Genomic DNA, 27,926 nt, shown 5'->3' on the forward strand with positions numbered 1-27,926 from the left:
AAGGAGGTGAATTGGTTTTGCTCTGAGAAAGCCACAAGTTAACTGTTTGCAGATGAGTGATTTTTTTAATTATACTATAATTTTTTTCTGTCCTTAGAAGAAAGTACACAGTGTGCTTTCCCTCACTCTATAATTGATTGAGGGGTATAAATTATTCCATTATTTACACACAACAAACAGGCTCTGGCATTCTGCCTCAGTGTTTTCCTCCTTAAGTTTAGGAAGTAATAATAAGTCAACTTCATCTTGCCTTTTTGCCAGCGTACATCCTGACATTTCACTAATGGCACTTGAATGTGGTTGAACAGTTAAGAGTCTTGTTTACTTTCACCATTTAACTTTCTCCTAGTTAGTTTGTTTCTCCCATCCTGACTGCCAGAATGTTCTCCCCTCTCTGTATGCCATACTGCAGTTGCAGTCAGAGGTACCTGAGTTGGATCCTGCCTTGTTTTGAGAGAGGGCAGTGCTAGCAGTGTTCTCCACCAGCCCTGAGAATCTGGAACTTGGTCTCTCCCTTTGATCCAAAATAGCCCAACTGATGACCATCAAGGCATGCTGTTAAAGTCATTTACTTGATGAGGCATGCAGGGAGGTTAAGGGGTCTGTTCCTGGGAGATGAAGGAGCATTTTGATTTTAAGTTATTGGCTAGTTGTGTTCATTTATTTCCTGTATGACTATTTTATGGTATTGGTTTATCATTTAGATTGTAAACCTAATCATTAGGGTGTCAAGAGCTTTCATATGGCTATTTAATTGTTTAAAGGACAAAAAGGTAGTGATTTACAAATGGGAATTTTAAAATTCAGGACCAAAAACTTCATTATGGCAGGAGTGGAGGCAAAATACAGAATAGAGCCAGGTGGTCTCAAGTTGTAGACCAAGCTTTGACACAAAATTTCCTTTGTGGCTTTAGGCAGTTACTGTTCTCTGCCTTAGGTTCCCAATCTCTAAAATGAGGACACTACTTACCTAGATCACACACGCTGTCCAAGCTAAGTACATTCTCATACCTCTGAAGGTGGAAAGCACTGTACATTCACTGAAATGAAATCACTTCTATTCATAGTAGTTTTAGAACCAAATTTATACACAGCCTATATTCTAGGCCTTTACTTCATAGTACAGCATGAAAGAGGAAAGTATCAAGAGAACATTTTCCGCTACAAGACTAGTGCTGTTGCAACAGCTTCACAATTTATGTTGAACTGGGCTGCTTACGATAAATTTCAGTATAAAAAATAGTTTTCCATCTGGATTGTTTATTACAGAAGAGTATGAATGCTTGCTGAAAAACAGTGTTGCTCAAAGTGTGAAAACAGGACCATTTTATTTTTTTTAAAAGAAATTAGAGTAATTTGTTAAGGACAGCATATCAACAGGGAAGACTGATCTGTAAAAGTAGACAAGATTTTTTTTTTTTTAAAAAATTTGATGCAAGGGCATTTCAAAGTATTGCATCTACCAGCTAACCTGTAAAGCTACCCACAGGAAAAGATTTTTAGAGAAAATAGACATTTATACAAAATTATAAAATACTTATAAGAGTTATTGCATTTCAAGGGATAAAACATCCATTTTCTGTGACAGGACCAGTTAAGCCTTTTAAACAATATCTAAGGTTTGTAAAAATGGATCTTGAAGTATGCAAAAAACCAAAACTGTGTAAACTTTCTACAAAAGATTCCATCCCATTCCTGAGTACACTAAAGCTATGAAACATAAGGAGCATCGGGAAGGCAGCAGTTTCTCACAGTGTGAGGTCTATGGGCATTTCCTTTCTACACACTGCTTCCCTCCTTCTTCATACTCTTGTTTAGAGATCCACATCTGTTGAAAGGTACCCTGTAAAACAGGAAAAAACAACAACTCAGTGCTGTACCTAGGGTACCATTAGCTCTAACCGCATGAAAAGCGAACCAGCCTTTATATTTTTCAGGATGCAGCACAGGACCATGGCTCCAGCTATCTAAATGTATCTTTAAACTGGGTTTTGCATGTTAAGCAACTAGGGAAGATTGTCACATGAACTGTTGCTTCCACGCCCTCTCTGGATATTACTAAACTACTCCCTGCTAGCCTTGTCTCATGTGTGCTCAGCAACTTGCTTTTTAGATGTATTTTTGGGCCTGATCCTTCAAGTTTAGTACTTTTAGAATGCTCTAGATGGCGTGTAGTTTTCTAAAGATCCAGCAAGAGAATACCTCAGGAGCTCCACCTCCTTCCCCTCTGGAGGCAAGGAAAGGAGCTTAATTAAGATTCTTTAGGTTTATGCACAGAGTATTCATTATTTTATCATCAGGTTTCTCCCCTCCCACACCATGCTCAGCAGAGCTACTACAGGAGCAGCAGCTGCTATGAAACTCAAATCACTAACAACAGGTTTCAGAGGAGCAGCCGGGTTAGTCTGTATCCGCAAAAAGAAAAGGAGGACGTGTGGCCCCTTAGAGACTAACCAATTTATTTGAGCATGAGCTTTCGTGAGCTACAGCTCACTTCATCACTAATAAGACTCCTGTGGAATTAGGTTTTCAGCTAAAGATGCTGCTCAGTATCCCTTCCCAAAGCTATGTATGTTTACTGACCAGAGAAGCCAAAATGGAACCACCAATCCATGAACTGAACCTCCGCTCCACTGTTGTGTTGTTTGCTATCAACTTCAGCCGCATACTCTGAACAGAGAAAAAACAACACACATTAGCAAGGTCAAACTGATAGGTAGCTCAACTGAAGGTTCAAAACTTTTCCCCTGAAGGGGATGGGGAGGAAGAGGTCTTAGGACTGCATTACAGACAAATATTCAAAGTGTTTAATTCATTTGTTGCCACACAGGTCAAAGATACTACCGTATATACTCGTTCATAAGCAGAATATTTTTGGTAAAAGAGTGACGCATCAAAGAGTGGGGGTTGGCTTATAAACAAGTCTACACCAAAATCTGATGATTTTAAACTCTATGAAATCATTGAATTGAATATCTAATACATTGTCGTTTTGTTTACCTGGAGCGTCTGCAGGCATGGAGCCCCTCGGTTCCCTGTGGCTGCAGTTTGCCGTTCCAGCCAATGGGAGCTGCGGGACACGCCTCCTGCAGCTCCCATTGGCTGGGAACGGTGAACCGCGGCCACAGGGAACTGAGGGGCTCCATGCCTGCAGATGTTCCAGGTAAACAAAACGTCCCAACCCACCAGTGGCTTACCCTGACAGGCGAGGAGCCAAAGATTGCCAACCCCTGAAATACAGGGTCGGCTTATGAAAGGGTCATACAGCTTTTACTATTTTTAACCTATCCATCTTGAGGGGTCGGCTTATAAACTAATGAGCTAATGAACAAGTATATACGGTAATTCTATTACATTTTCTCTAATCTGGAGCTTGTCTGATTTGCACTTTGGAGTCCAGTGCTCCCAAAATTACAGGTTAAATAAAGTAGCAGGTTGCTGTTTATTGGTAGCCTGTGACTTGTGTGTGCAATCCACAGAGAACAAAATCTTCTATATTAATATGAGCTCAAACTGAATCAGTGAAATATCCTTGGAAATGGGTTAGCTGCAACACAACAGAAGCGAGCGATGATTAGGGGAAATTATCATGGCTTCGGAATAGTTACACAGCCCAGAATAACCAGAATCGTTATCTGAAAGTAGAGATAGACATGCAGTATTTTAAAACTAGCTAAGTATTTGCTGAAGTCTGCTTTATGCTGTTACTTGTTTTCAAATTGCATTGAGTTTCTTTGAAACAGGATACGTTTTTTCAACAGTCTGCAACTTGTGACCCTGCTTTAGTCATTAAAGCTAAAAAGGGGCTTGGTCAAACAGTCTGAGCACAAAACTGGATTGCCTGCAAGCCCCAATGTTCCAATCTTGACGATTACACCGATTACTTTTGTAGCCTTCATAATTGTGACATCTGACCTTCAGTTGTCCCAATACATACTAATTGGATAATACTACTTATTTACCAGATTAGTTACATTTGCAAAAAAACTGAGAATTAGAAACACAATGGAGGTGCTAACACTTCAGTGAATCTCTCACTTCTGCCTTTTACAAAAAAAAAAAAAGCATTCTATGGCCACTGCATAATCCTAATGAAATCAAAGCTGCAATACAGCAGTCAGTGCCTGTATAGGCATGTGTGACAGGGTGTGCATACGCCACACCGGACAATAGAAGGTTAACTCCACATTAAGAGCAGCAGAAGTCCCGCCTCTCAGACTGTGCTGGGCATGCTCTAACTGCTGCCTCAGTATAAAAGGGAGCAGCCCAGCTTGTTCTAGACTGACTACTGAGGGGAGAAGGTGCTTGATGGAGGCTCCAGGCTAGGAGCTGCTACAGCCAGAGACTGTGGGAACCAGAGAACCCAGGGACCAGACTGGTTGACTGCTATCTCCAGCAGATCCCCAGGAGTTGGACTTCCAGGGAGTTACCCCTGCCAGGGAACCTGAAGACCCAGGCACTATATGGATTGCTACCCATGGGAGATGTGGTAGGAAATGGCCCAGGAAGGTGGAGGGAGTGGTATCTAACAACCAAGCAAAGTCAGTGTGTTGCAGTAGGATTCCCTGCTGACTGGGTGATGGCCACTCCTGTCACCAATAGGGCCCTGGGTTGGGACCCAGTGGACAGGGAGGGCTTGGGTCCCCCTACCCGGCTGCTACCCACCCTTAGGTGGTGGCCCACTTCCCTGACTCTGGCCACTAGGCCACGCAGTCCTGTATTCGAGGGCTGCCATAATGACTCCGGCCTCTGGGCCGTGCTGCTCTCAGCCTAAGGACCGTCACTGCGGTGGTATCACTACCCCAACCTACCCTAAGGAGGACAGGGTGTGCATAACATGCAACAGCATGTACAAGGAAAAAAAGACCAAAAAAAATGACCCAAAGCAGCAATTTAATAAGCTGTCTTACTGGTGGAGTTTTCTGAGAGAGCTCTCTGTTCAGTCTGTCTGTAAAACTCTGTATTAAAGTGTTTCCTCCTGCTACAATCACACTGCCATAGAGGCCCTGGAAAGAGAAAAATGTGACACACAGAGTTCATTCTGAATATATTTTGGAAACATCTGTTTGTTTTCATAATATAGAGAAAAGAAAATGCCATAAGTATATATGATCAGCAGTAAAAGTACACTTGACATCTAGACAAAGTTACACCATTATTAGTACAATCAGTATTCTACCATGTAAAAAATACTTTTAAAAGATACATTGGGGGAAAAGGCAGTTTGATGACTGATTCTAAATGGCTTTTATTTACTGTTTTAACCTTTAGTACTTCTAGATCAGCTTGTTTTCATATTCCCCATGTTCCTCTGCGTGCACCTCCCCCTTATCTCCCCCCACACACACACTGAGATATAAGAATGCACAACTAGAAATACCATCCACAAAGAACACATGAAGGAAGGATTTTTTCCCCCATTAAAAAAAAAGTATCAATATTTTATTTCCATTCACTAATATGACAGTTGCCAAAGACGGAACACAGCCTACCCAGCCAGCTTGACTTTGCAATTAAGGAAGTGCAATGGATGGACCAACCCAGGTGCAGCCAACATCAGAACTGCACACAGCCAAATGTTGCATGCTCTTCAACAGATGGTGTTGGTGGAAGCAAAAATGGAGAAGTTTAATTTTATGCTCTGTTTTTCCACCTGCACCATACAGTGAGTTAATATCAGAAACTATTTAATCTTCAGATATTTGGGGATGAATAATCACAAAAAGCTATAAACATAAAATGACAGTTTGAAGCTACCCACTGCACATTGCAGAGTCATCAAACTCTGGATATTTAACATGCCATTTTATTTATCTGTTTCGTTACACCAGTGCGAAACAAGAGTAACTCAGGATTTCAGTGGAGTCTCTGCATTTCCATCAGTGCAACAGAAGTCAGAATCTGACTTAGCTGTTCCCATGGTTTGAGAAACACTATCTTCATCTATGTTTTATCTGCATATTCCCCTAATAGCTACACAACATGTAGATGATAATGTATAGGCACCTCAACATAACCTCAAGAGGTCAAGATTTCCATTTTAACTGATGGCAAGTGTCCATGCCTCTTCAGTAAATTTCATAGCTAAAATATATTGTAACCACACAAGAATTATTTTAAGCATAGATATTTTTCTGTCTGACTAACACTTACTGGTCTGATGTCTATATCACACATTCCAACGCTTGTGGTGACAACATGGCTAACACCCAGCATTGTGTTGCCAGATAAGCCCTGGAACAAAATTAGTAAATCACAAATCAGTGCTTCAAAACAGCAAGGCACATTAAAGCAGTGAATGAACAAGGGTCTAAAAAGTTCTGCAGACAAATCTTTTAATTTATCTAAATTTTTATTTCATACATCACCATGATCTCAGCACCACGAGTTTTATTTAAAGAAAACCACATATCTTGAAGTGCATTTCTATGACCGCACCCCAACATAGGTAGCCCTGGAGAGCATACAGTGTAAATACAAACATAGCTTCATACTTTGTGCCATCATAACATACTGTGACCACATATAAAGGGAAAGGCTGCATAGAAGGGCTTCATAATAAAGTATATGTCTGCAAATTTTAATGTACTACTTTCATGGTTTTACCTTTACATTGGAAGGGTCAAATAGTCCTTCAGGAATTTTTAGACGCTCTGCACCAAAGTCACAATTATAACCATTGGGGAATTCATAATGAACGGTCGGCATCTGTGCAGCTACCCTGGAGGTTGATATTGATCAGAACATTGGTCAGAAAGTAAAGATGCTAAATCACAATGCAGTGAATAGTCTAAACAGAATTCTTTGTTTATGATGCTATAGAATAAATTTTAATATGGACTGTGCTTTTGGCAATCTTTCTGATTGTTATTAGAATTTATGCACATTGGCATGGCAAGTGTAATCTCTAATCCAGCTATTCACAGTATTCCTAACTCCAAAAATAAATGATTTTGTGTAACATCATACTTTTGCAATAAGCCTTACAATAGAAACCATGGACTCCTACTCTGATAAATACATTTGACATACGCATACTACTAGTTTTACAAAGATACAATGACCTACTGTTCATCATAGGTTGAATCTGACACTTGGAGGACAGAGGCTTGGAAATCCTGAATTACACACTATGGAGAGAAGAATAAAAGGAAAAGGTGTTATTAGGGTTCCAGTTCAGAATTCAGTACTATGTTAGAATTATATAAATGTGAAACTGGACAAAAGCCTTAAACAATAAGCAAGTAAACTTGGAATCAAAACACTGAGTGCACAAAATATGTGCAAAGCTTCTTTAAAAAGCCATGAATGCATTTCAGTACATAGGTAATTTGCTGTACTAAATCCTTAGAAACTAAGGATTGTTCACAATCATAAGAGGTATTGTTTCAAGCACAATAGGTTTTAAAGAAGTCAGAAACTAGGGCAACTCCCATAATGACAGCGGAATATTTCCCCTCAGGAATTTTTAATGAAGGCTGGACTTGATCACAGCTATCATGGATTTTCATTGGCCATGTCTGTCTGGGAATATGATTGGATGATAAAAGCCTAATTGAGAGCTGAAGATTTAATTAGTGGAGAACCAAGAGCTCAGCAATATCACTGCAACAACACGAAAGACCAGACCTGCAGACTATCAAGACAGAGCTTCAGTTTCCCCACAAAGGAATTGTGGGAGGAGAAATCTGATTTAGGATTACAAAGGTGCACCCCAGTATGGTAACTCCTTAGTTAGGAACTTATCCCATCACATGCAATGATCTTCTGTATTGCATTAAAAAATGGAACACTAAAGGCGATGGCAAGTATGAGTGCCCAAGATTTGATACATACATACATACACGCTCCATGCTTTTACCCTTGTAACTATTTTATTGTGACACACTAAAATTAAAAAAAAAAAAAAAAATCAGATCTAACTGTAAACATCAGCACGAACTAAAACCACTCCTACAAGCCTATCCAGGAAGTAAAGCCCTAATGCCCTAGAATTTTCAGGGTTCGCAAGTTTTAAACAGGAGACAAAAAGATTATCTGATGGAATTATATTCTAAAGATGAAAGAGCAGCTAAACTGATTTTAAAAAATTTATCCTCTCTCCACCCCCAAAAAGAAGAAGAAGGTCCTCTCCTATTTTTTAGGCAGAAAGTTTTCTAATTTTCTCACACAAAAAGCTTCCTGGAATATACAGTAGCAAATGGGATCTCTTTGTGGGCCGGGGAGAAGAAAGGATTTACTTACATTACACATATAGTTGTGCCAAGATCTCGTGACCGGAGGTAACTTCTCTTTTCTCTTCCAATTTGCTGGTGATCCTTCACGAACTGCTTCCTGTGATTGTAGAAAAGTACACAGTCAGTCAACAATCTACACTCTGAAAAATGAACACTTTTAAAATCCAGTTAACTTTCCCACCTTTGATGCAATCATATATGGAGGGATTAGCTCTATGTTCATTTCCTGAAACAGTTCTCTGCACTGCATAGTAATAAAGTCTCCAGCAAGGGGTGATTTTACAATGCCTACAAAATATAAATAGAATTTTGGACTACGTTCAAAACCTTACAGAACAAAATGTCTGCAATGAATTGTTCATTTGAAACAAAAATAGCCCCTCTCCCACCTTCCACAAACACAAGTTTCTCCCTTTTCAAAGATACCACATTTTCTTTTAATATTAGTAATAAAACACATTTCTTAATGTGATGACCACAGTATATAAATTATTACATCTGTAAAACTTTTTACCTTGTTGAAGTACATATCCATCATGCACTGGAATAGCAGTGGTGTGAGTTGCCCCACTGTCCAAAATCAGGCCTGTGGATCGACCATTAGCAAAGCTAATCAAAAGGATTAGGGAGAATGACAGAATTTTTACTTGGGAGAGAGTTTTGTCAAATAGTTAGAGCACAACTAGCAACGAGGACCCTAAAGGTTCTATTCCTAGCCTCACAAGTGACTTGCTATGTTCATCCATTTACCCCTCTACATAAGGGTAATAAGTACCAACCTCGCATACATGTTAAGATTTATTTATGGTTGCAAACTGATTTTTGAGCTCCTTGGATGAGAAATTATATAAAAATCAAAGAAGTGTTCTGCAGAAATCTCTAAATAAAATATTTCCCATTTTATTTAGATTTTGAACTGCCTATTAAAATGTACATGTTAGCTTAAGATATTTACATAATGCAGTGTAAGGCTTAATCAGTGATCTCAGAAGATTTCTGTTGCTGAAGACAGAAATTACTGCATTTTAGTAATCTGAGCAAAGCCATTTTAGGCATGCTGAGCTCTAACAAATAGCATAGGCTGTAAATATACACTAGAAGAAGTTGTCTCCCAGGACAGGAATCACACCAAGGGGTTTTCAAAGTTGAGAATTAAGGAGAACACACAGAAGTGGAAGCTATCCTGTTCACATCAGCCATATGGATGGTTACGAAATATTCATTTTGGTTAGAAAGAAAAGAGTAACTTATCTTATTCTAATAATACCACATTGAAGAAGCTTGCTTTATTTCTTGGAAAAATACATGGATCAACATTTCAAGGATACGCTGTAAGAACTGCAGTTTTACACAAGAAAAAAGCAGGGATATTGTAATGTTCAAACATCAGTTCTGTCAATTTCTCACGCTTTGCTCTGGTATTCCACTACAAAAGAGAAAAAAAATAGGTAAACAGACAAAACAGAAATATTACGTTTACGTCAAGATCCATTATATTTATTATTATATGCTCACAGGATGCCAGAAAGATATAAAAAGAAAGTTAGGATTATTACAGTTGTAGTTTAAGAGCAGTTGCAAAGTTACATAAAGCAAAACAAATATATATATTCTTGGAATTTTATTTCGTTAGATGAGAATTCACTTTTTGTGCAACAAGCATTTCATTGCAGACTCATACACAAACACAGGAGGACTTTCTGAAATTTAAAAGCATGCATTTCCAGGGGGTTCAACTTTAAGCTATTAAAATAATAAATTTCTAGAAATCCTTCCATACCAGAATCTCAAAGCTCTTTATGAAAGAGCCCAAAACACTCCTGTGAAATAAGTGTTACCCCTGTTTTACATGAGGAAATGTACATGTACACAGATGTAAAGTGGCTTGCCCAAGGGAGAAAACTGAACTCAGATTTCCCAGCTTTCAAAGCATCTTACCACAGCTTTACTAAAGCAAAGGCAAACACAATGTGCTAAGACACACCTGTGGATTGGAAGTCCCATTTTACTGTGAACTTCTTCTAAGTTAATTGTTAAGTGAGTTTAGCCCTCATGTTAGGAGTCCGACTGAAGACCTTCATTTAGCTATTGAACAGGCAACCCCCAATGCAGACTGCTCCATACTCCATCACTGAACCTCAACCCTTCTAGAGGGATCATGTTTAGGAGTAGGAAGGTAGCATAGTCTCCCTATGCATTTAGTAGCTGCTTTCTTGACAGTTTCAGGTAGATCAACTGTGGTGGTATGTTCTGTTACGTGGACATCTATACACAGAGAACTAGAGTGAAACCAAGAACTCATTTCACAGCCTTCAAAACACCACCAACTTGAATTTAGTACCAGCCTTGGGTGGATTTATTTTTGTTTATACTTCTATAGCATGCATTCCCTGTAATATCCAAGTGCCTCTGAACTGCTAGCTGAAAAGTGAAAGGTGTCCATTCTCAATTCAATCCCCCCTACCTGAACCTATCCAGACCCTCTCAAGCCACCACTTTCAATACATTAATGTGGAAAAATTTTATTTGCAATAATTGTATGTAAAGGAGGCTTCATCTTCATTGTATACACCCTCTGTGGTTTATATTCGATTCCTGTATTGTGCATTGTAATCTAGAGCACAGTAAGGTGGGGAACTGCAGTCTACGTGTCTACTTAAATTCTTACTCCTACATTTTTATTTGATCTATGAAGCCACTGAGTAATCCAGAGAACCAAGGTAAAAGCTTTGCCAATATATGTATTACTCTCCCTGGTTCTGTTTTTGAAGGGCTTGATGTAATGAATGATTTTCAAAAACATCTCTATTTTTAGTTAGTATAATAAAAGATCACCTACAATTTTACATTTCCCCCACCCTCCTCAAGAAACAAGAGAAAGCTATTACAAAACAAAGGCTCTAAGAGGAAATCCAGCTTGAAATATGCGATCTTCATTTGAGCAGAGAGTGGGCAATATGTACTATATCATAAGAGTGGTTATCATTTCAAGTTACTGACAAAAAAATAAATTAACAAAAAATAAAACACAGAGAATAATCCGGCAGAGTATTTTTAAATTGTTACCTCTAGAGCCCTGCAAATCTGCAGACATCAGATTTATATCCATGTTTGCAGATTGGATGTGGATACAAATTTTGTATCCGCACGGGGCTCTAGTTACCTCCTCTTAATTTTCTAAAAATTTCAGCACTCCTAACTTACAATTCTGTATAAAGTTTGTACAGACAAGACTAGAACATTCCTAAATCCCAATGACAATTTGTTCATTATGACATTTCAAAACAGGAAATATGCTTTTACTCACTGGTGCTTCAGACATTAGGACAGGGTGCAAACTTGCTTCAGATTTAATATGCATCTTGTATGTGTGATCCAAAATTGCCTGGAAACTATCCCAGTCCTCAACTGTAAAAATGTTAAAGCAGTTGCAGAAATTTAGACAATATTATTGCATTTTCAGAAAGACACATTGTTAAGTGAGTCATCTAAAAACATAGATCAACCAACCAATTTTCTACTGAGCAGCAGTCTTAAAAATTCACACACTTCAGCAGCTTCACAAAATTCTATACTGCTTACTGTGCCGATAATATTCATCCCCTTCTTTTTCCCCACCACCATCATCAGATGGGACCCATTCCAACCCATTACATGGAGGAAAACCTCTATAGTTTTTCCTCAGATCAAGCAAAGGTTCACAGCCTGATAATTAAAATAACTTTAGAATAAAATGTTTTTCACTTTTAGGCCAAGAGTATTCATGCAAATGAAATGTTAATATATTTTGTATATGACAGATGTAACTTTGCAGCTGAATATAAAGTTAGTGATCAGATTTTAAGAACAAGAGGAAAGACAGAGCACCATACTCATTCCATTTTTTAAGGGTGAAATAGCCTCCATGTTTTCCCTTGGAACTCGCAGTGCATTGGTGTCTATGTAGTAAGTAGGGCCCCCTTGTTTGCCTTTGTCACTATCTATTTCCATCAGGGTACCGCCATCGTCCCTTTCCAGTACCACACCAATAGCAGTGGGAAAGTCAACCTGCAATGTAAAATGTGGGCAGGGTATGGCAATTACACAGCGTGTATTTTACTTACTTAAAGTACTATTTTCATTTCAGCTATACTTTTTTTAAAAAACATTTTCTACTAACTCAGAACTTGTTTGCTGGCTCGTATAATACTTTTTTACATTTTAATCTTATACGATCACAATGACTCTTACCTTTGGACAGTCCTCACCAGCATAGCCAGCTCTCACTGTATAGGAGCCAATATCAAAAACAAGAGCCCCAACTTCATCTGTAAGAATTATTAGTAAACAGGCAGTCAGTAATTATTACAGTCATGTAACAAAAACTAAAATCACTGTGCTTACCAGCTAAAATGTACAAGCCAAGATACTTTTTGTTAAACATGTGTGCAAATCACCACCACAACTTTTAACCAGGATTTAAAATTGGCAAAGAACAGAACATTTTCTATCAGAAATTTAAGTTGCACAAGAGTGATCCAAAAAAGCAGCTGTATTTTAACTAAATAATCAATAAAGTACTTTCATTCAAAATAAGCAAAAAAGGCAATTTTTGCAGAGTAAAAAAAATATTGAACCATCTTCTGGAAGAGATTTTCAGAATGTGTTATGATTTACCCACACAGCAAGTTACATGGGTCTCTACTTCCTTGGATTATTAGAAATTAATCAGAAAAAAAGTTAAAACTAGATGTAACAGTCTATAGACACTTATGTTTAAATTAAGAAATACATTCATTCTTTTAAGCACTGATCCCCAAAGAGGCTCTGTATCGGCTCAACAAGATTGGGGTCCAGGTTGGCAAAATTAAATCTTTAATCTTGTAGCGCTGGGTACAGGAGATGCTCCGGTGCAAGACTATAATACTTTGGCTTCCAAATAAATCTTTATTCTTGTAGTGCTAACCTGAATTTCCCACCAGCAACGTAACAGCACCAAATGTTGCCTGACACCACTAATCTGGCTGTCTGACAGTTCTAAGAAGTAGGAAAAGCTTTAATGAAATTTACCAAAGACAGAAACTAAGGCCTTCAAACTAGTTAGGCTTTTCATTTTAATGAAAACTTTCAAGGTATATTGAAGCGTTGTGCATTTCCGTAGCAGAGAAACCTGAATGGAGTTATAGCTGTGATGGGAAGAACTACGTGGGGAAAACTAAGTTTTATATAGCAGAGCTGTAACAGAGAGAGAGGTGTTCATGGGTGGAGCAATACAGCTGTACTTCAGCTGAGAGAACTGCTTAGAGGAAAGCTGTCACTTTATGCACCAGAGCAGCAGCAAATAACTGGGAAGGGGAAGAGCTGCAGGAAATGGGGAGCTGCAGCAGAACGACTGCAAGGAGGCTCATGGTTTGGGAAACTACAGCAGCATTAAGTGGGGAAGAGCTGCAGGGGAAGAGTGGAACAGAAAAGTTCATGGATGGGGGGTGGGGAAGCTGCAGACAGCCCAAACCTTTGTGGGAAGTGACAGCAAATGTAATGGACAAACTAGATCACAGGCTTGGGGGTGCAGCAGGCGGGGGCTCAGAGGGGGACCAGCAGGAGACAGAGGCTCAGAGGAGGACAGGAGAAGGCTCATGGGGAACAGCCCTGGGGGTGCAGCAACTCGGAAGGGGGCCTGGGGAGGCTCATAGGGTACAGCTCTGGGGTGCAGCAGACAGTGGCTTGGAGGGGGACCTGGGAGAGCAGCAAGAGGCAGGGGCGGGGGGGGAGGCTTGTGGGGAACACCCCTGGGGATACAGCAGCAGGCAAGGGCTCGGAAGCAGACCTGGAGGTGCAGCAGGCAGGAACTCAGAAGGGGCAGGGGAGGCTCGTGGAGAACAGCCCTGGGGGTGCAGCAGGAGGCAGGGGCTCGAAGGGGGGCGGGCGGAGGCTCGTGGGGAACAGCCCTGGGGGAGCAGTAGCAGGAGCTCGAAGGGGGGGCGGGCGGAGGCTCCTGGGGAACAGCCCTGGGGGAGCAGCAGCAGGGGCTCGGGTGGAGGCTGGTGGGGAACAGCCCTGGGGGAGCAGCAGCAGGAGGCAGGGGCTCGAAGGGGGGCGGGCGGCGGCTCCTGGGGAACAGCCCTGGGGGAGCAGCAGCAGGAGGCAGAGGCTCGGAGGGGGGCGGGCGGAGGCTGGTGGGGAACAGCCCTGGGGGAGCAGCAGCAGGAGGCAGGGGCTCGGAGGGGGGCGGGTGGAGGCTGGTGGGGAACAGCCCTGGGGGAGCAGCAGCGGGAGGCAGGGGCTCGAAGGGGGGCGGGTGGAGGCTGGTGGGGAACAGCCCTGGGGGAGCAGCAGCGGGAGGCAGGGGCTCGGAGGGGGGCGGGCGGAGGCTGGTGGGGAACAGCCCTGGGGGAGCAGCAGCGGGAGGCAGGCGCTCGGAGGGGGGCGGGCGGCGGCTCGTGGGGAACAGCCCTGGGGGAGCAGCAGCAGGAGGCAGGGGCTCGGGCGGAGGCTGGTGGGGAACAGCCCTGGGGGAGCAGCAGCAGGAGGCAGGGGCTCGGAGGGGGGCGGGCGGCGGCTCGTGGGGAACAGCCCTGGGGGAGCAGCAGCGGGAGGCATGGGCTCGGAGGGGGGCGGGCGGCGGCTCGTGGGGAACAGCCCTGGTGAGCAGCAGCAGGAGGCAGGGGCTCGAAGGGGGGCGGGCGGCGGCTGGTGGGGAACAGCCCTGGGGAAGCAGCAGCAGGAGGCAGGGGCTCGGGCGGAGGCTGGTGGGGAACAGCCCTGGGGGAGCAGCAGCGGGAGGCAGAGGCTCGAAGGGGGGCGGGTGGAGGCTGGTGGGGAACAGCCCTGGGGGAGCAGCAGCAGGAGGCAGGGGCTCGGAGGGGGGCGGGAGGAGGCTCCTGGGGAACAGCCCTGGGGGAGCAGCAGCAGGAGGCAGGGGCTCGGAGGGGGGCGGGCGGAGGCTCGTGGGGAACAGCCCTGGGGGAGCAGCAGCAGGAGGCAGGGGCTCGGAGGGGGGCGGGCGGAGGCTCGTGGGGAACAGCCCTGGGGGAGCAGCAGCAGGAGGCAGGGGCTCGGGTGGAGGCTGGTGGGGAACAGCCCTGGGGGAGCAGCAGCAGGAGGCAGGGGCTCGGAGGGGGGCGGGCGGCGGCTCGTGGGGAACAGCCCTGGGGGTGCAGCAGGAGGCAGGGGCTCGGACGGAGGCTGGTGGGGAACAGCCCTGGCGGAGCAGCAGCAGGAGGCAGGGGCTCGGAGGGGGGCGGGTGGAGGCTGGTGGGGAACAGCCCTGGGGGTGCAGCAGGAGGCAGGGGCTCGGAGGGGCTCGGGCGGAGGCTGGTGGGGAACAGCCCTGGGGGAGCAGCAGCGGGAGGCAGGGGCTCGGAGGGGGGCGGGTGGAGGCTGGTGGGGAACAGCCCTGGGGGTGCAGCAGGAGGCAGGGGCTCGGAGGGGGGCGGGCGGCGGCTCCTGGGGAACAGCCCTGGGGGAGCAGCAGCGGGAGGCAGGGGCTCGGAGGGGGGCGGGCGGAGGCTCCTGGGGAACAGCCCTGGGGGTGCAGCAGGAGGCAGGGGCTCGGGCGGAGGCTGGTGGGGAACAGCCCTGGCGGAGCAGCAGCAGGAGGCAGGGGCTCGGAGGGGGGCGGGTGGAGGCTGGTGGGGAACAGCCCTGGGGGTGCAGCAGGAGGCAGGGGCTCGGAGGGGGGCGGGCGGCGGCTCCTGGGGAACAGCCCTGGGGGAGCAGCAGCGGGAGGCAGGGGCTCGGAGGGGGGCGGGCGGCGGCTGGTGGGGAACAGCCCTGGGGGAGCAGCAGCAGGAGGCAGGGGCTCGGAGGGGGGCGGGTGGAGGCTGGTGGGGAACAGCCCTGGGGGTGCAGCAGGAGGCAGGGGCTCGGAGGGGCTCGGGCGGAGGCTGGTGGGGAACAGCCCTGGGGGAGCAGCAGCGGGAGGCAGGGGCTCGGAGGGGGGCGGGCGGCGGCTGGTGGGGAACAGCCCTGGGGGAGCAGCAGCAGGAGGCAGGGGCTCGGAGGGGGGCGGGCGGAGGCTCCTGGGGAACAGCCCTGGCGGAGCAGCAGCAGGAGGCAGGGGCTCGGGCGGCGGCTCGTGGGGAACAGCCCTGGCGGAGCAGCAGCAGGTGCTCGGAGGTGGCGCTCCATGGGCGGGCACTCACCTCCCCCGTACACCCCGCCGCTCATGGCTGCCACGGGGCCTGTCTCTCGCCGCGGTCCTGGCAGCCCCCCGGTAACTAGCTGTTCTGGCAACAATAGCCGAGTGCGCGGCTGGCCCGCGCTCACTCACACCGCCGGCGGAACCGAACCTGCTGCCCTCTCCCCTCCAGCCAACGGAGCGCGCCTGGTCTCCCAAAGCACCTACCACAACGCCGGCTTGCGAGCTACCCGAGAGTGAACGACCAATCGTGGCTAGCAAGGGGCGGGCCGAGCGAGCGGGGGGCCTATCCCAGCCAGGAAAAAGCGGGAAGGAAGCAAGAATGGTTGCAGTGTGCGGGTAGGGTCAGCAGAGAGACTGGGCGGGGCTTGGGGGTAAAGGGCGGGGATGGAGAGGCGTTGATAAGACAGGGGGGCTGGGGTCAGGCTGATGGGGTGGAGACTGGGCCCAGGGAGGGGTGCTTTGGGGCTGGCTGAGGTCGGGGCCTCGGGAGGGGTGTTTTGGGGCTGGCTGGGGGTTAGGGAAAGGTATGCTGGAGCTGGGATTTGTGGGCTAGGGAGGGGTGTTTTGGGGATGTAGCTGGGGATTAGGGAGAGGCATTTTGTGGAGGGATGCGTTAGGAGGCTAGGAGGGGTATTTTGGCGCAGGATGGGGTTATGGGGGCTAGGGAGGGGTGTTTGGGGGGTGTAGTTTGGGGTTAGGGAGAAACATTTTGGTGTTGGGAGGCTAGGAGGGGTATTTTGGGGCAGGCTCGTGTTTTGGGGCTAGAGAAGGGAATTTGGGGCTGGCTTGAGTAAGGAGTTGATAACTGGCCAAACCTGTCCACGTCAGGGACACAAAAGGCCTGAGGAGTGAAAAAAAAAAAGTGCTTTTGTAGTGTTGTAATGCTCTCTTGGGGTGCCCTGAACAGTAAGCTGCTGCGTTACCCCTCTGCCAAAGAGAGCTTTGCTGGAGCTTAAACAGCATGAGTCAGCTCCTTGCCACAGGAGTCTGTCTGCATCACCAGCAAACTCCTTGAGACTCTGCTTACCTTTCTTTTATCTTGCAGGTAACATTCACTGAAACCCAGTTCTTAAGCTCCCCATTGATGTTTTTGTGCAGCGTGCATTCTCCATTCACAAAAATTGCCACGTTTGCTTTCTTCAAAGTGACAGAATGCACTCAAGCCAGCCTGTCGGTGCAGCTGAGGATGCATGCCTTACCTTAGTATAACAGTACTGAGATGAATTGATAAAATAAATTTATTAAGAAGAGATGTAAGTGATAGTAACCAAGAGAAAGAGAGACTGGGATAGTATAGTTACAAGCAAAGCAAAACAAAATAACATGCTTTCTAGTAAAACCTAACTTTAGCAAGTTACAATCTTTGCCTAAGCAGCTTTCTCATTTACATCAAGCTATCATTTCCAGCTCCTCCGAGTACCTTTGCCAGATCTGGAGATTAGCTCTGTGTAAGCCTGAAAGAAGGTCGTTTTCACCAACTGAAGCTGGTTTAATAGAAGATATTACTTCACCCACCTTGCCTTTCTAATAAAAAGTGCATAACATTTTAAACAGGTCACTGCCCTCCACCCCACCATTAGTATCTCTAGTTTCTCAAGTACCCCTCCCAATCCAGTTTACCTCCCTTACTGAATTTATTTTCTTCTACTGCTCGCTGTTCCCTTTCTCCACCACTTCTGCTCCTGGGACTGTCTGTGCTCCCCCTGGCCTCTTCTCCTGTTCCCATGTTTCTTTCCTTGTACCACTTTCCCTGCTGTAGTTATTTTTCCCATAAGCCTCCTTTTCCAACTGAGAATAAAATCTGCATAACACTCTGTCAGCTTGCACTTCCCGGCCACCTAAATTCCCCTTAAACTCATTGACTTTGGTGCAAGCTCTGTAAAAATATCTGAGGGTGAAATTTGTCTCATCGTGTTTAAATCCCTCCTTAAAAGTCACTTCCTTTGCAAAGCCTATCAAGGCTATTCCTTCACAGAATGATACTTAATTAATTTATACATTTAAAAAATAATAGTAAGAAAGTGAGAGAGCCAAGAAAACAGTAAGCTTTTACTCTTACTTTCTTCAGGAAAGTGAGCCTCAAAGAATGCTGTTGGCTCTTGTTTTGTTTACCCCACCCTCTTAATGTACACGCAGTGTCACTTGGTTATGTTTTCTGTCTAATTTTGGATTGTAAGTGCCTTGGGGCAAAGATCTTGGACCTGATTCAAATCTCATTTACGTTAGTGTAAATTCAGAGTAACTTCACTCTAGTCAGTAGGGTTACTTAGAAATTACACCGGTGTAACCGAGAACAGGACTTAGCCCATCATCTTTATATTTACCTGTAAAGAGCTGTGTATGTTACTTGCACTGTTTAAATAAGTCATAGTTTACTTAGACAGAAATATAACTGTTTAATGTTTTAAAATGCATTTCTTGCCTTTTTGCCCTGAGGAAAACATTAGAGGGTACATGTACCCAGAGATAGAAGACCATGGCACAGCCTACTTAGTATTAAAGCTATCTATCAAAATACATACAAAGTTGTTTTTTTTTCAAGTGGCCTGTCCAACCTGTCCAAGTGGCCTGTCCAAACTTTCCCTTAAACCGCTTTATCAGAAATTTTTATTGTATTACAGATGTTCTAATTCAACAAAATGTTTTTAATCAATGAAGCAAGAAAAATAACAAAAAGAATCTAATTGTAATGGGCCAGATTCTCCTTTCACTTACAGCTTTCAAAATTGTATTTCTATTGACTTCAGTAGAGTTACTCCCAATTTATACTAGTGTAAGTCAGAAAAGAAGTACACTAGATGTTTGCATTTTGGACTACAATTCCCAGCCTTCTGCACACTAAGGTGGGCTGATGATTGATGGCCTCAATTTAAGTCTCCTCCTACACCAATGACACTGAAATGCAGAGGAAATATTAAAACCGAGCAGTAGGAGACAACTAGGACGAAAAACAACAAGCCACAGTTGCAAGAGAACCAGGAGATGGTTGGATGTATTAGCTTTTAAGGGTAAGTGATTCCTTTAATTTCATCTAACGTACTCTGGTTCTGTTTCTTTAATAGGGAAAATTATTTCAGAATTTCAGCTTATCCTGTTGTTGTCATTGAGAAGAAATGCATAGTTTATATGTATCACTGTAAAGTTTAACAAAAGTGCAAACTGTACAACATACTGGGATGAGGGAGATAAATGTAAATCCTATTTTGTATTAGATGTAGGATGAAAAGTCAGTTTACCGAGCACCCCTTATGTGTCTTATGAAACCTTTTGTTGATGGTGTATTATCATGATTTCCAGCATGGGGCACTAGTACACAAGAGAGGGTTGTTGGAGGAAGAGATTATTGCAATAAAGAGAATTCTGAAAATGTGGAATTGTAATGGCAAAGGATTTATCCTTAGATATTATCTTTCCAGGTTATGACTGAAATAATGCTTCGTGGAAAGCATACAATATTTTGGGCCAGATCCTCTTCTGCACAGGAGCTGCTTGTGCTGCTCTGGCAATGCCAAGCAACTATAACGTCAGTTTAGTGATACCCAGATTATTGCTCCATCATAGGGGAATCCTTAGATGGTGAAGAGCCACCAAAATGGCTCCTATGTCACTCACCCACCCCCCGCCCCGCAAGCTGAAGAGGTGTGGCAGAAGAGAAAGGCATGTGGCTGGGGCGTGGCTGTGTCCAGCTGATCCCTGGGTGTCGAAATGGCCACTGAGAACTGCTAGCAGTACGGGCATGATAGAACAGATTTAACACTGCTTCTATTTGTCCTGGAGATGAGGCTAGTCCTTGGCAGCCCCAGGACTGGGGGAACACAGATAAAAAGCCTGCAATTTTGGACCTGAATTGAATGCTCTGCAGCCTGCTTGGAATATCCAGCCCTGTATGTGTGTATTTAGATTGTAAATTCTTTAGGTCAGAGTCATAGAGTCTGGTTCTACATTGCCTTGCATTTTGTGTAGTCATTTACACTGGAAAAAGGGTGTAGAGCACTGCCTTTCTGATTTGGTAACATTTTACCCAGATTTGCACTCACTTCACATAATTGTAAATGGCTACACAAAGTACAAGGCAGCTGAGAATCAAGCCACAGGCATCTTATTTGGATGACTTCTGATCTTACATATGCTGGAGTAAATCTGGAGTAACTCCAGTAAATTCACTGGAGTTACTCTGGGTTTACACCAGGATAATTAAGAATGACTCTTTCCCACTAAGGTCTGTAAGTCTCAGAGATCTTGATCATTTTCTTGAGGTTTTTTTATTTACCAATTTCTTAAAGCCGCCAATAAGATGCTTTTTTGTTTCTACTAAAACAAAACCGTGTAGCAAATACTACACTTTATATCTGAACAGCATGATTAGTTTTTTTGTTTTTGCTGTTCAGCAAACTGCTTTGCCTCACTGGGTCAGTGGTCTTCTGTTCTCCTTACAACACTACGCTAGTGCTGGTAACGTCACTCCACTTCCTCCTCCAGCTAGCACTGCCAGCTTTAAAATTATGGCAGCAGACCAACAGTGACAATGGGTCATTGACAGTGTCTCTCCTCTTCCTCCATCCTAGCCTGTTTCACCACTTTGTGGCATTCAGAAAAGGACTTAGATGTTTACATGAATCAAAATTGTGTCTGTGGTTACACTAACCAATCTAAATCCTTAGTATGTATATAATGCTATCTGTTTATGTAAGGCATTTGTACAGACCCCATCACTCTTTAAAGTATATATCCTCACAACAGCCCTGTGTGGTAAGGAAATACTATTATCTACATTTTGCAAAGGGGCAACTGAGGCAAAGTGGCTAAGTGACTTGCACAAGATCATATAGGAAGTCTGTGGCAGAGGAGGAAATTGGACACAGGTATCTCAAATCGTAGGCTATTGCCCCAACCACTGGACCATCCTGCCATTCAGCTGTATGTCTTCGCTGCACCATACAAACATTAACCTTCACAAATGCACTAGGAAGGTTTGTTATGCCCATTTTACAGAGCGGGAAACACAGATACTGAAATACTGTGTGACCTTGGGTAAATCACTTCAAGATATTGACAAAACAGGGATTACAGCTCAGGAGTTCCTTGTTCTTGGTTTTGTGCTCTCTTCTATAGACTGCTTTATGCCTCATCTAGAGTAGGGGTTCCCAAACTGTGGGCCACTGGTGCAGCCATGGGTGGAGTTTGGGGAGGGTATGGGGGGGGAGCATTGTGAAGTGGACAGGGACAGAGTGACAGCTGGCCATGGCTCCCTCCCAGGGCCGGAGGAGCCCAGCACCCCTGTGGTCGGTGGCAGAGGGCAAAACGGAGGCAGTAGGCAAGGAAAAGGGGCTGGCCCCAAGAGGATGTGGATCCCAGAGTGGCTGGAGGGTTCACAGCCATTCTTGCTCCAAACTGCCACACGCTGCGATTCGTGGCTGTCAGGCCCCCTTGAGTATCGGCCTCACAGCACCTGCATGGACTGGGGCTTGGTGATGCTGCTCTGTTTCCACCTGGACAATACCCTGATCAGGACTGTCAAAGGTAGCAGCCAGGCCCGGCCTGAGCATCTGCCTCTGCTTGGCACTGGCAGCCCCCAAGCCCATCCTTCGTTCCCGGGCAGGGGTTGCCTATGAGGCATGCTAGGTGTTGACTGGGTGACTGTCAGGTGGGGTAGGACTGTCAGGTGACAAGCTCAAGGCACTCAGGCTGCTGAAGCAGAGGGTGTCAGTGGGGACTGGCTGTGGCACCTGCCTGGCCCCTTTGTCCTTTTGCTGGTCCTGATCCCTGCTGAGGTCAGGGGTTGCACACGCCCCGCGGTGTCCCCTCCCTGACTAATGCGTGGCTGCCTGGGAAGGCCAGGCTACATGCTCAGCAGCCGCTTGCTTGATTTTCCACTTGATCAGCTTGATGGGATGATGGCTCACCTGCTGGGTGGGCAAGGTGGGAGGGTGTACTATCAAACTGTATACATTGATAGTGCGGGGCAGGTCACAGTTTAAAGGTTCAGCCGCCTCCCAAAACAGCATGAGTCACTGCCCACCCTGGGCAGCCTTGCTCTTCCCCCCCACCCCACCCCGTGCCTTCCCCTTCCAGAAAGCAGCAGGAAGTGTTAATAGTGGACTGCAGTTCCTATTGCAGTTGCACAGGTGGGCCTCAGGGAAAAAAGTTTGGGAACCCCGATCTAGAAGTTCAACACTTTTGTGTGTGTGGACACAATTAAGGCCAGATCTTTGCTCCCCTTTTTGTACTGTGGAAAGCTACCTTAACTGGTCTCCTAACGTTTTCAGCCAGCTATGCTTGTTCTACGCTAACCTGGCAAAGACATCAGGTGACTGAATAAGAATGGACCACTCTGGTGATCAACATAATATAAGAATTCTGTGGAATGCAAATTAGAGCAGCACTTTTTCTACTATATTTCAAAATAAAAAGTCGTGAACATTGGCTTCAGTATACAGTAACCTAGGTCTTCTTGTGTCCATGTGGGAAAAGCTCTGCCTCTCTCCACCCGAAAAGAACCTGTTCAAACCTCTTATCATTTTTCTATGATCTCTATTTAAAAAAGAAAAAGAAACAGAGAACCAGATCTTCACCTCCATTCCCACCTGTTTTATGCCATAATAATAATGACAAAAAGGTAGCTATAAATCTGCCCAGATGAGAATTCCCCTGGTGTGGGAGAAATCCTTGGGTGGCAAAGAGTTGATGTAGCTATCTCTCTGTTGCACCCCACATCCTGGCCCCCAGTGTAAAATGTTTCTGGGGAGGAAGGAGTGTAGCTGGAGTGTCCCAGCAATCTCCCATTGTTGGAAAAGCCATCATACTATTGGCTGTTTTAAATTATGCCAGAGAATGGGTTGACCCCATGATATGGGAGTTACAGAAGTGGCTTAAAGCCATCTTCCCCCCCTCACCTTAGCTGCACCAAGCATATTGCAGCCACATCTGAGGATGTGTAGTGCACATTATACAAATCACTGAACATAAATAAGGTGTTTATAATCCCATAACAATGGAAAGATTGTTACAAACTTCATAATAAAACTGGGTTAGTAAGGTACCAAGAAGAGTAAATTTGGCCACCTGTGTCTCTGCATCAGCATCGTTGAGAAAAGTCAGCCAAATTGTAAAATCTTAGTTGGTCTTATTGTGTTTCACTTAAGGGCACTTTCCAATGGCCACCATATCCTCCCCTTTACAGTACCAGTTTTCCATTGTGATGACTGTATGCAGCCTCATTGGGCTGCAACAAGAACAGGACAAACTTTTCTTGCTGGATAGAAATTATCCACACTAAGTAAAGCAGGAGACATTAATGTATACAGGGAAGAATAGAATCAAGCTTCTCTCTGTGAATATTTGTACTCAGAAAATCTATATTCTATAGCAGGTCCACTACTAGCATTCAGAAGTGCCAGCTGCTAAATTACAGTGGCAGCATAGATCTGTATCAGTATGCACCATATTAAAAGTCTTTGGGGTTTTAGATAAGATCTGTACAATATTTGATACTGCTTATTAAGATAGTTGGTACAAATAGTTTTTTAGTGGCTATGGTGAGAATCTTGATGTACTTGATTATGTAAATTCTTAGTCAGGTGGTCAGTCTGAGTCTATGGTCAGAATCTTGATTATGTAAATTCTTAGTTTTTCCATTGCATAGTTGTGTGCAGAGGGGGTCTGATTCTTCTCTCAAATCAGTTATACAGTTTTGACTTCAACAGAGCTATTCCTGATTTTCACCAGAGTAAATGAGAAGAGCATCAGGCCCACTGAGTTCTGACAATTTCCCCTGAAAGTGAAATTGACAGAAGTTGGTTCTCCCAAATTCTGTCAGGGGACTATGTGATATAATGGAGAAGCTGACAAGATCGGCAGATGGTGAGCTCCTTTTGAGCCATTGACATGTCAACTTTTGCCTGTGGGGAAACTTCAATATGTACTACTTGCACTGAGATATAAGTTACGATGAAAATTAGCTATGTGGCACAGGCCTGCTGGCTAAAAACAAGAGGGTGGTGTGGGATGTTATTTTTATCAGAATATAAAAATATATATAAAAAAGGCAGCAGGCCACAATAATCCTGTTATTTCATGTTTGTTTATTTTTAGAAACTAGCTATTTATTTTTTACTGTAAACAAGCAAAGAGAAACAGTTCATTGCCACCACTAATCTTTATTTTCCTCAAACAGCCAAGAAGCTAATTAGAATTAGCAGCTGTGTCTAGCACTGGTGGAAGCACAAGTGTAGGCAGAGGATCAGGGCTTTGGGCCATCATGTCATCTAGATCTGCTTTGGGCAGGGTGGTAAAAACATCTGCTCGTGGTTACATAGGGGTTCCCATAGTTGCTAGCACAAGTGGGAGCTGTGCTGGTGTGAGACCAAAGGTGAGGGGAAAATTACCAGTGCAGAAAAAGCTTTGTCTTTTTTGGGTTCTTATGTGTCTGAAAGCAGAATCTGCCCCTAAAAATTCAATTAAGAATTAAAAGTTAAGACATACTGAATAGAAATGCTGGAATTGTACAAATGATAGAACCCTGTGTTCTTTCCTTGCTAGATCTGTCTCATTGACTTTCACTACAGCATCTTTCCCACTTGGAAGCTAAAACATGGAAAAGCAGGAGAATGCTAAAAAGCCAATAGTTTCTGATACTGAGGAATGTTATTGTTCCTCTTCACCAGTGTCCTTGGCATCAGCCAGTCCAGCTGTAATATTGCTAATGGAGAAGTGAAAGGACACTAATGATGGGTTTGGATTCATTTGACCAGCTGAATATCTGTCCCCTAGAAGGACAGAGAAGGAGAAAGAGGGTTTTTTTCACTTAGTCAACAACATATCGCCCCGAATCATGTTTATAGCTGATGAAAGGAAAATTGGTATTTGCCCCTTTCTGTGTTTAAATGAGTCGACAGTCTAACAAGCTATATAGAAAGAGTAATATGTTCTGATAGGTTTCTGAAGTTTACTTCCTGCCACCCTCTGGCACAAAGTGCACCAGGGCTGTGAAGCCCCTTGATACTAGCACTGTCTTCTCCAACTAGAAATCAGATCAGGATAGAAAGGCAGAAGATGAAAGACTGAACTTCAAAAGCATGGCAATCCTACATGACTGTCCTTTACACCAGTCAGCACCAGAAAGACATTAAGCCTGTTTGGATTTTGCAACATGTAATACTTTTCAGATTTTTAAGAGCCTGATCCTGGAAGATGCTGAATACCTTTAACTGCCAGTGACTTCAATGGGAACTGATCAAGCTCATCATCTCTTGGTATTAGGCCCTTGGTTCATTTCTCCAGAGTGGCTAATTTTGAATTTGTTTTTCATCCCCAATGACCCATGAAACATCACTCACCTGCAGGAAAAAACATATTCCTTTTCAGCTGGAGTTGTCTAAGTTGTCAGGTCTACCTACATGAAGGGTATTCTTCGAAAATGACAATGAAGTGGCATAGAGCAGTGATTCTCAACGACGGGTATGCAGAGGTCTTCAAGAGGATACATCAACTTATCTAGATATTTGCCTAGTTTTACAAGCTACATAAAAAGCACAAGTGAAGTCAGTACAAACTAAAGTTTCATACAGACAAGATGAGAAAGTAAGCAATTTTTCAGTAATAGTGGGCTGTGACACTTTTGTATTTTTCTGTCTGATTTTGTAAGCAAATAATTTTTAATTGAGGTGAAACTTGGGATATGCAAGACAAATCAGTTCTTGTCAGTACAGTACAGGGGTGCAGTAGTCTGGAAAAGTTGAGAATCACTGGCATACAGAAGAAATGATGAGTCATCCATGAAGATGCAGTTAATATAACAGAGATCAGCCTTTGCAGAATGATGCCATTCCAAACAGGATACTTTCTGTATATTGAATAATACTTTCATTTTACATATACATTTTTATTCTTAAAAGGACAGGTGAATAAGAACATAAGGATGGCCATACTAAGTCTGACCAATGGTCCATCTAGCCCAGTATCCTGTCTTCTGTTGGTGGCCAAAGCCACATGCTTCAGAGATAGTGAACAGAACAGGGCAATTTATCAGGTGCTTCATCCCCTGTCATCCAGTCCCAACTTCTAGTGCTCAGAGGTTTAGGGACGTCTAGAGCATGGGGTTGTGTCCCTTACTATCTTGGCAAATAGCCATTCGTGGACCTATCCTCCAGGAACTTACCTAATTCTTTTTTGAACCTGGTTATACTTTTGGCCTTTACGACATCCCTGACAATGAGTTCCAGAGGTTTACCGTGTGTTGTGTGAAGAAGTACTTCGTTTTGTTTGTTTTAGACCTACTTCCTATTAATTTCATTGAATGACATTGGTTTGTGTGTTATGTGAAAGAGAAATAAGACTTCCTTATTCACTTTCTCCACACCATTCATGATTTTATAGATCTCTGTTTTATCCCCCCCTTAATTGTCTCTTTCACAAGCTGAACAGTCCCAGTCTTTTTAACCTCTCCTTATATGGAAGCTGTTCCATCATTTTGTTGCCCTTCTCTATACTGTTTCCAATTCTAATATATCTTTTTTGAGATGGGATGACCAGAACTGCATGCAGTATTCAAGGTGTGGACATACCATGGACTCATTTTATGGCATTATGATATTTTCTGTTTTATTATACAGCCCTTTCCTAATGGTTCCTAGCATTGTTAACTTTGTTGATTGCAGCTGCACACTGAGCAGATGTTTTCAGAGAACTATCCGTGATGACTCCAAGATCTCTTTCTTGAGTGGTAACAGCTGATTTAGACCCCATCATTTTGTATGTGTAGTTGGAATTTTGTTTTCCAGTGTGCACTATTTTGCATTTGTCAACATTGAATTTCATCTGCCATTTTGTTGCCCAGTCACCCAGTTTTGTGAGATCCCTTTGTAACTCTTTGCAGTCAGCTTTGGACTTAACTATTTTGAGTACTTTAGTATCCTCTGCAAACTTTGCCACTTCACTGTTTGCACTTTTTTCCAGATCATTTATGAATATGTTGAACATCAGTGGTCCTAGTACAGATCCTTGGGGGACCGTGCAATTTACCTCTCTCCACTGAAAACTGACTGTTTATTCCTATCGTTTTTCCCGATCTTTTAGCCAGTTATCCTCTTATCTCATGATTGCTTACTCTGCTTAAGAGCCTTTGGTGAGGGACCTTGTCAAAAGCTTTCTGAAAGACCAAGTATACTATATCCACCTTTGTCCATGTTTGCTGACACCATTAAAGAATTCTGATAGATTGGAGAGGCATGATTTCACTTTACAAAAGCTGTGTTGACTCTTTCCCAACACATCATGTTCATCTATGTATCTGATAATTCTGTTCTATACTAAGGGCACCCTCCCTATATTGCCTAGGGAGGTTGTTGAATCTCCATCATTGGAGGTTTTTAAGAGCAGGTTAGACACCTGGAAGGGATGGTCTAAATCAGGGGTCGGCAACCTATGGCACGTGTGCCAATTTTTAATGGCACGCTGCTGTCTGCCAGACCTGGGCAAGACAGCAGCATGCCACTAAAAATCCTGCCCTGCCCGGCCCGCTCTTTTCCGCCCTCTCCTCCCCCCACTGCTCTCTCCTTGCAGGGCAGACA

General features: G+C 44.1%; 2 protein-coding genes across 2 annotated transcripts in view; one reads left to right on the plus strand and one right to left on the minus strand.

Annotated features, from left to right (window-relative positions):
• Positions 1 to 786: 786 nt before the first annotated feature.
• ACTL6A (actin like 6A) lies at positions 787 to 16,533 on the minus strand. Its single transcript, XM_084640178.1, has 14 exons — positions 16,361 to 16,533; positions 12,468 to 12,544; positions 12,110 to 12,284; positions 11,545 to 11,645; positions 9,566 to 9,663; positions 8,752 to 8,846; positions 8,419 to 8,525; positions 8,245 to 8,334; positions 7,069 to 7,130; positions 6,607 to 6,721; positions 6,154 to 6,234; positions 4,911 to 5,006; positions 2,584 to 2,670; positions 787 to 1,843 (listed from the first exon to the last, which is right to left on the minus strand). The coding sequence occupies exons 1-14, from the start codon at positions 16,383 to 16,385 to the stop codon at positions 1,763 to 1,765; spliced, it is 1,290 nt and encodes a 429-aa protein (XP_084496304.1). The 5' UTR covers positions 16,386 to 16,533; the 3' UTR covers positions 787 to 1,762.
• Positions 16,534 to 19,256: 2,723 nt separating this feature from the next.
• Positions 19,257 to 27,926, plus strand: part of GNB4 (G protein subunit beta 4) — a 120,808-nt gene continuing 112,138 nt past the window's right edge. Inside the window, exon 1 of the mRNA XM_084638449.1 lies at positions 19,257 to 19,367. The gene's annotated coding sequence lies outside the window, so the exon portion shown is untranslated. The remainder of the gene's footprint in view (positions 19,368 to 27,926) is intronic.

The sequence above is a fragment of the Lepidochelys olivacea genome (genome assembly GCF_965140295.1).
Source record: "Lepidochelys olivacea isolate rLepOli2 genome assembly, chromosome: 9".
In the NCBI taxonomy this organism is placed as follows: Eukaryota; Metazoa; Chordata; order Testudines; family Cheloniidae; genus Lepidochelys; species Lepidochelys olivacea.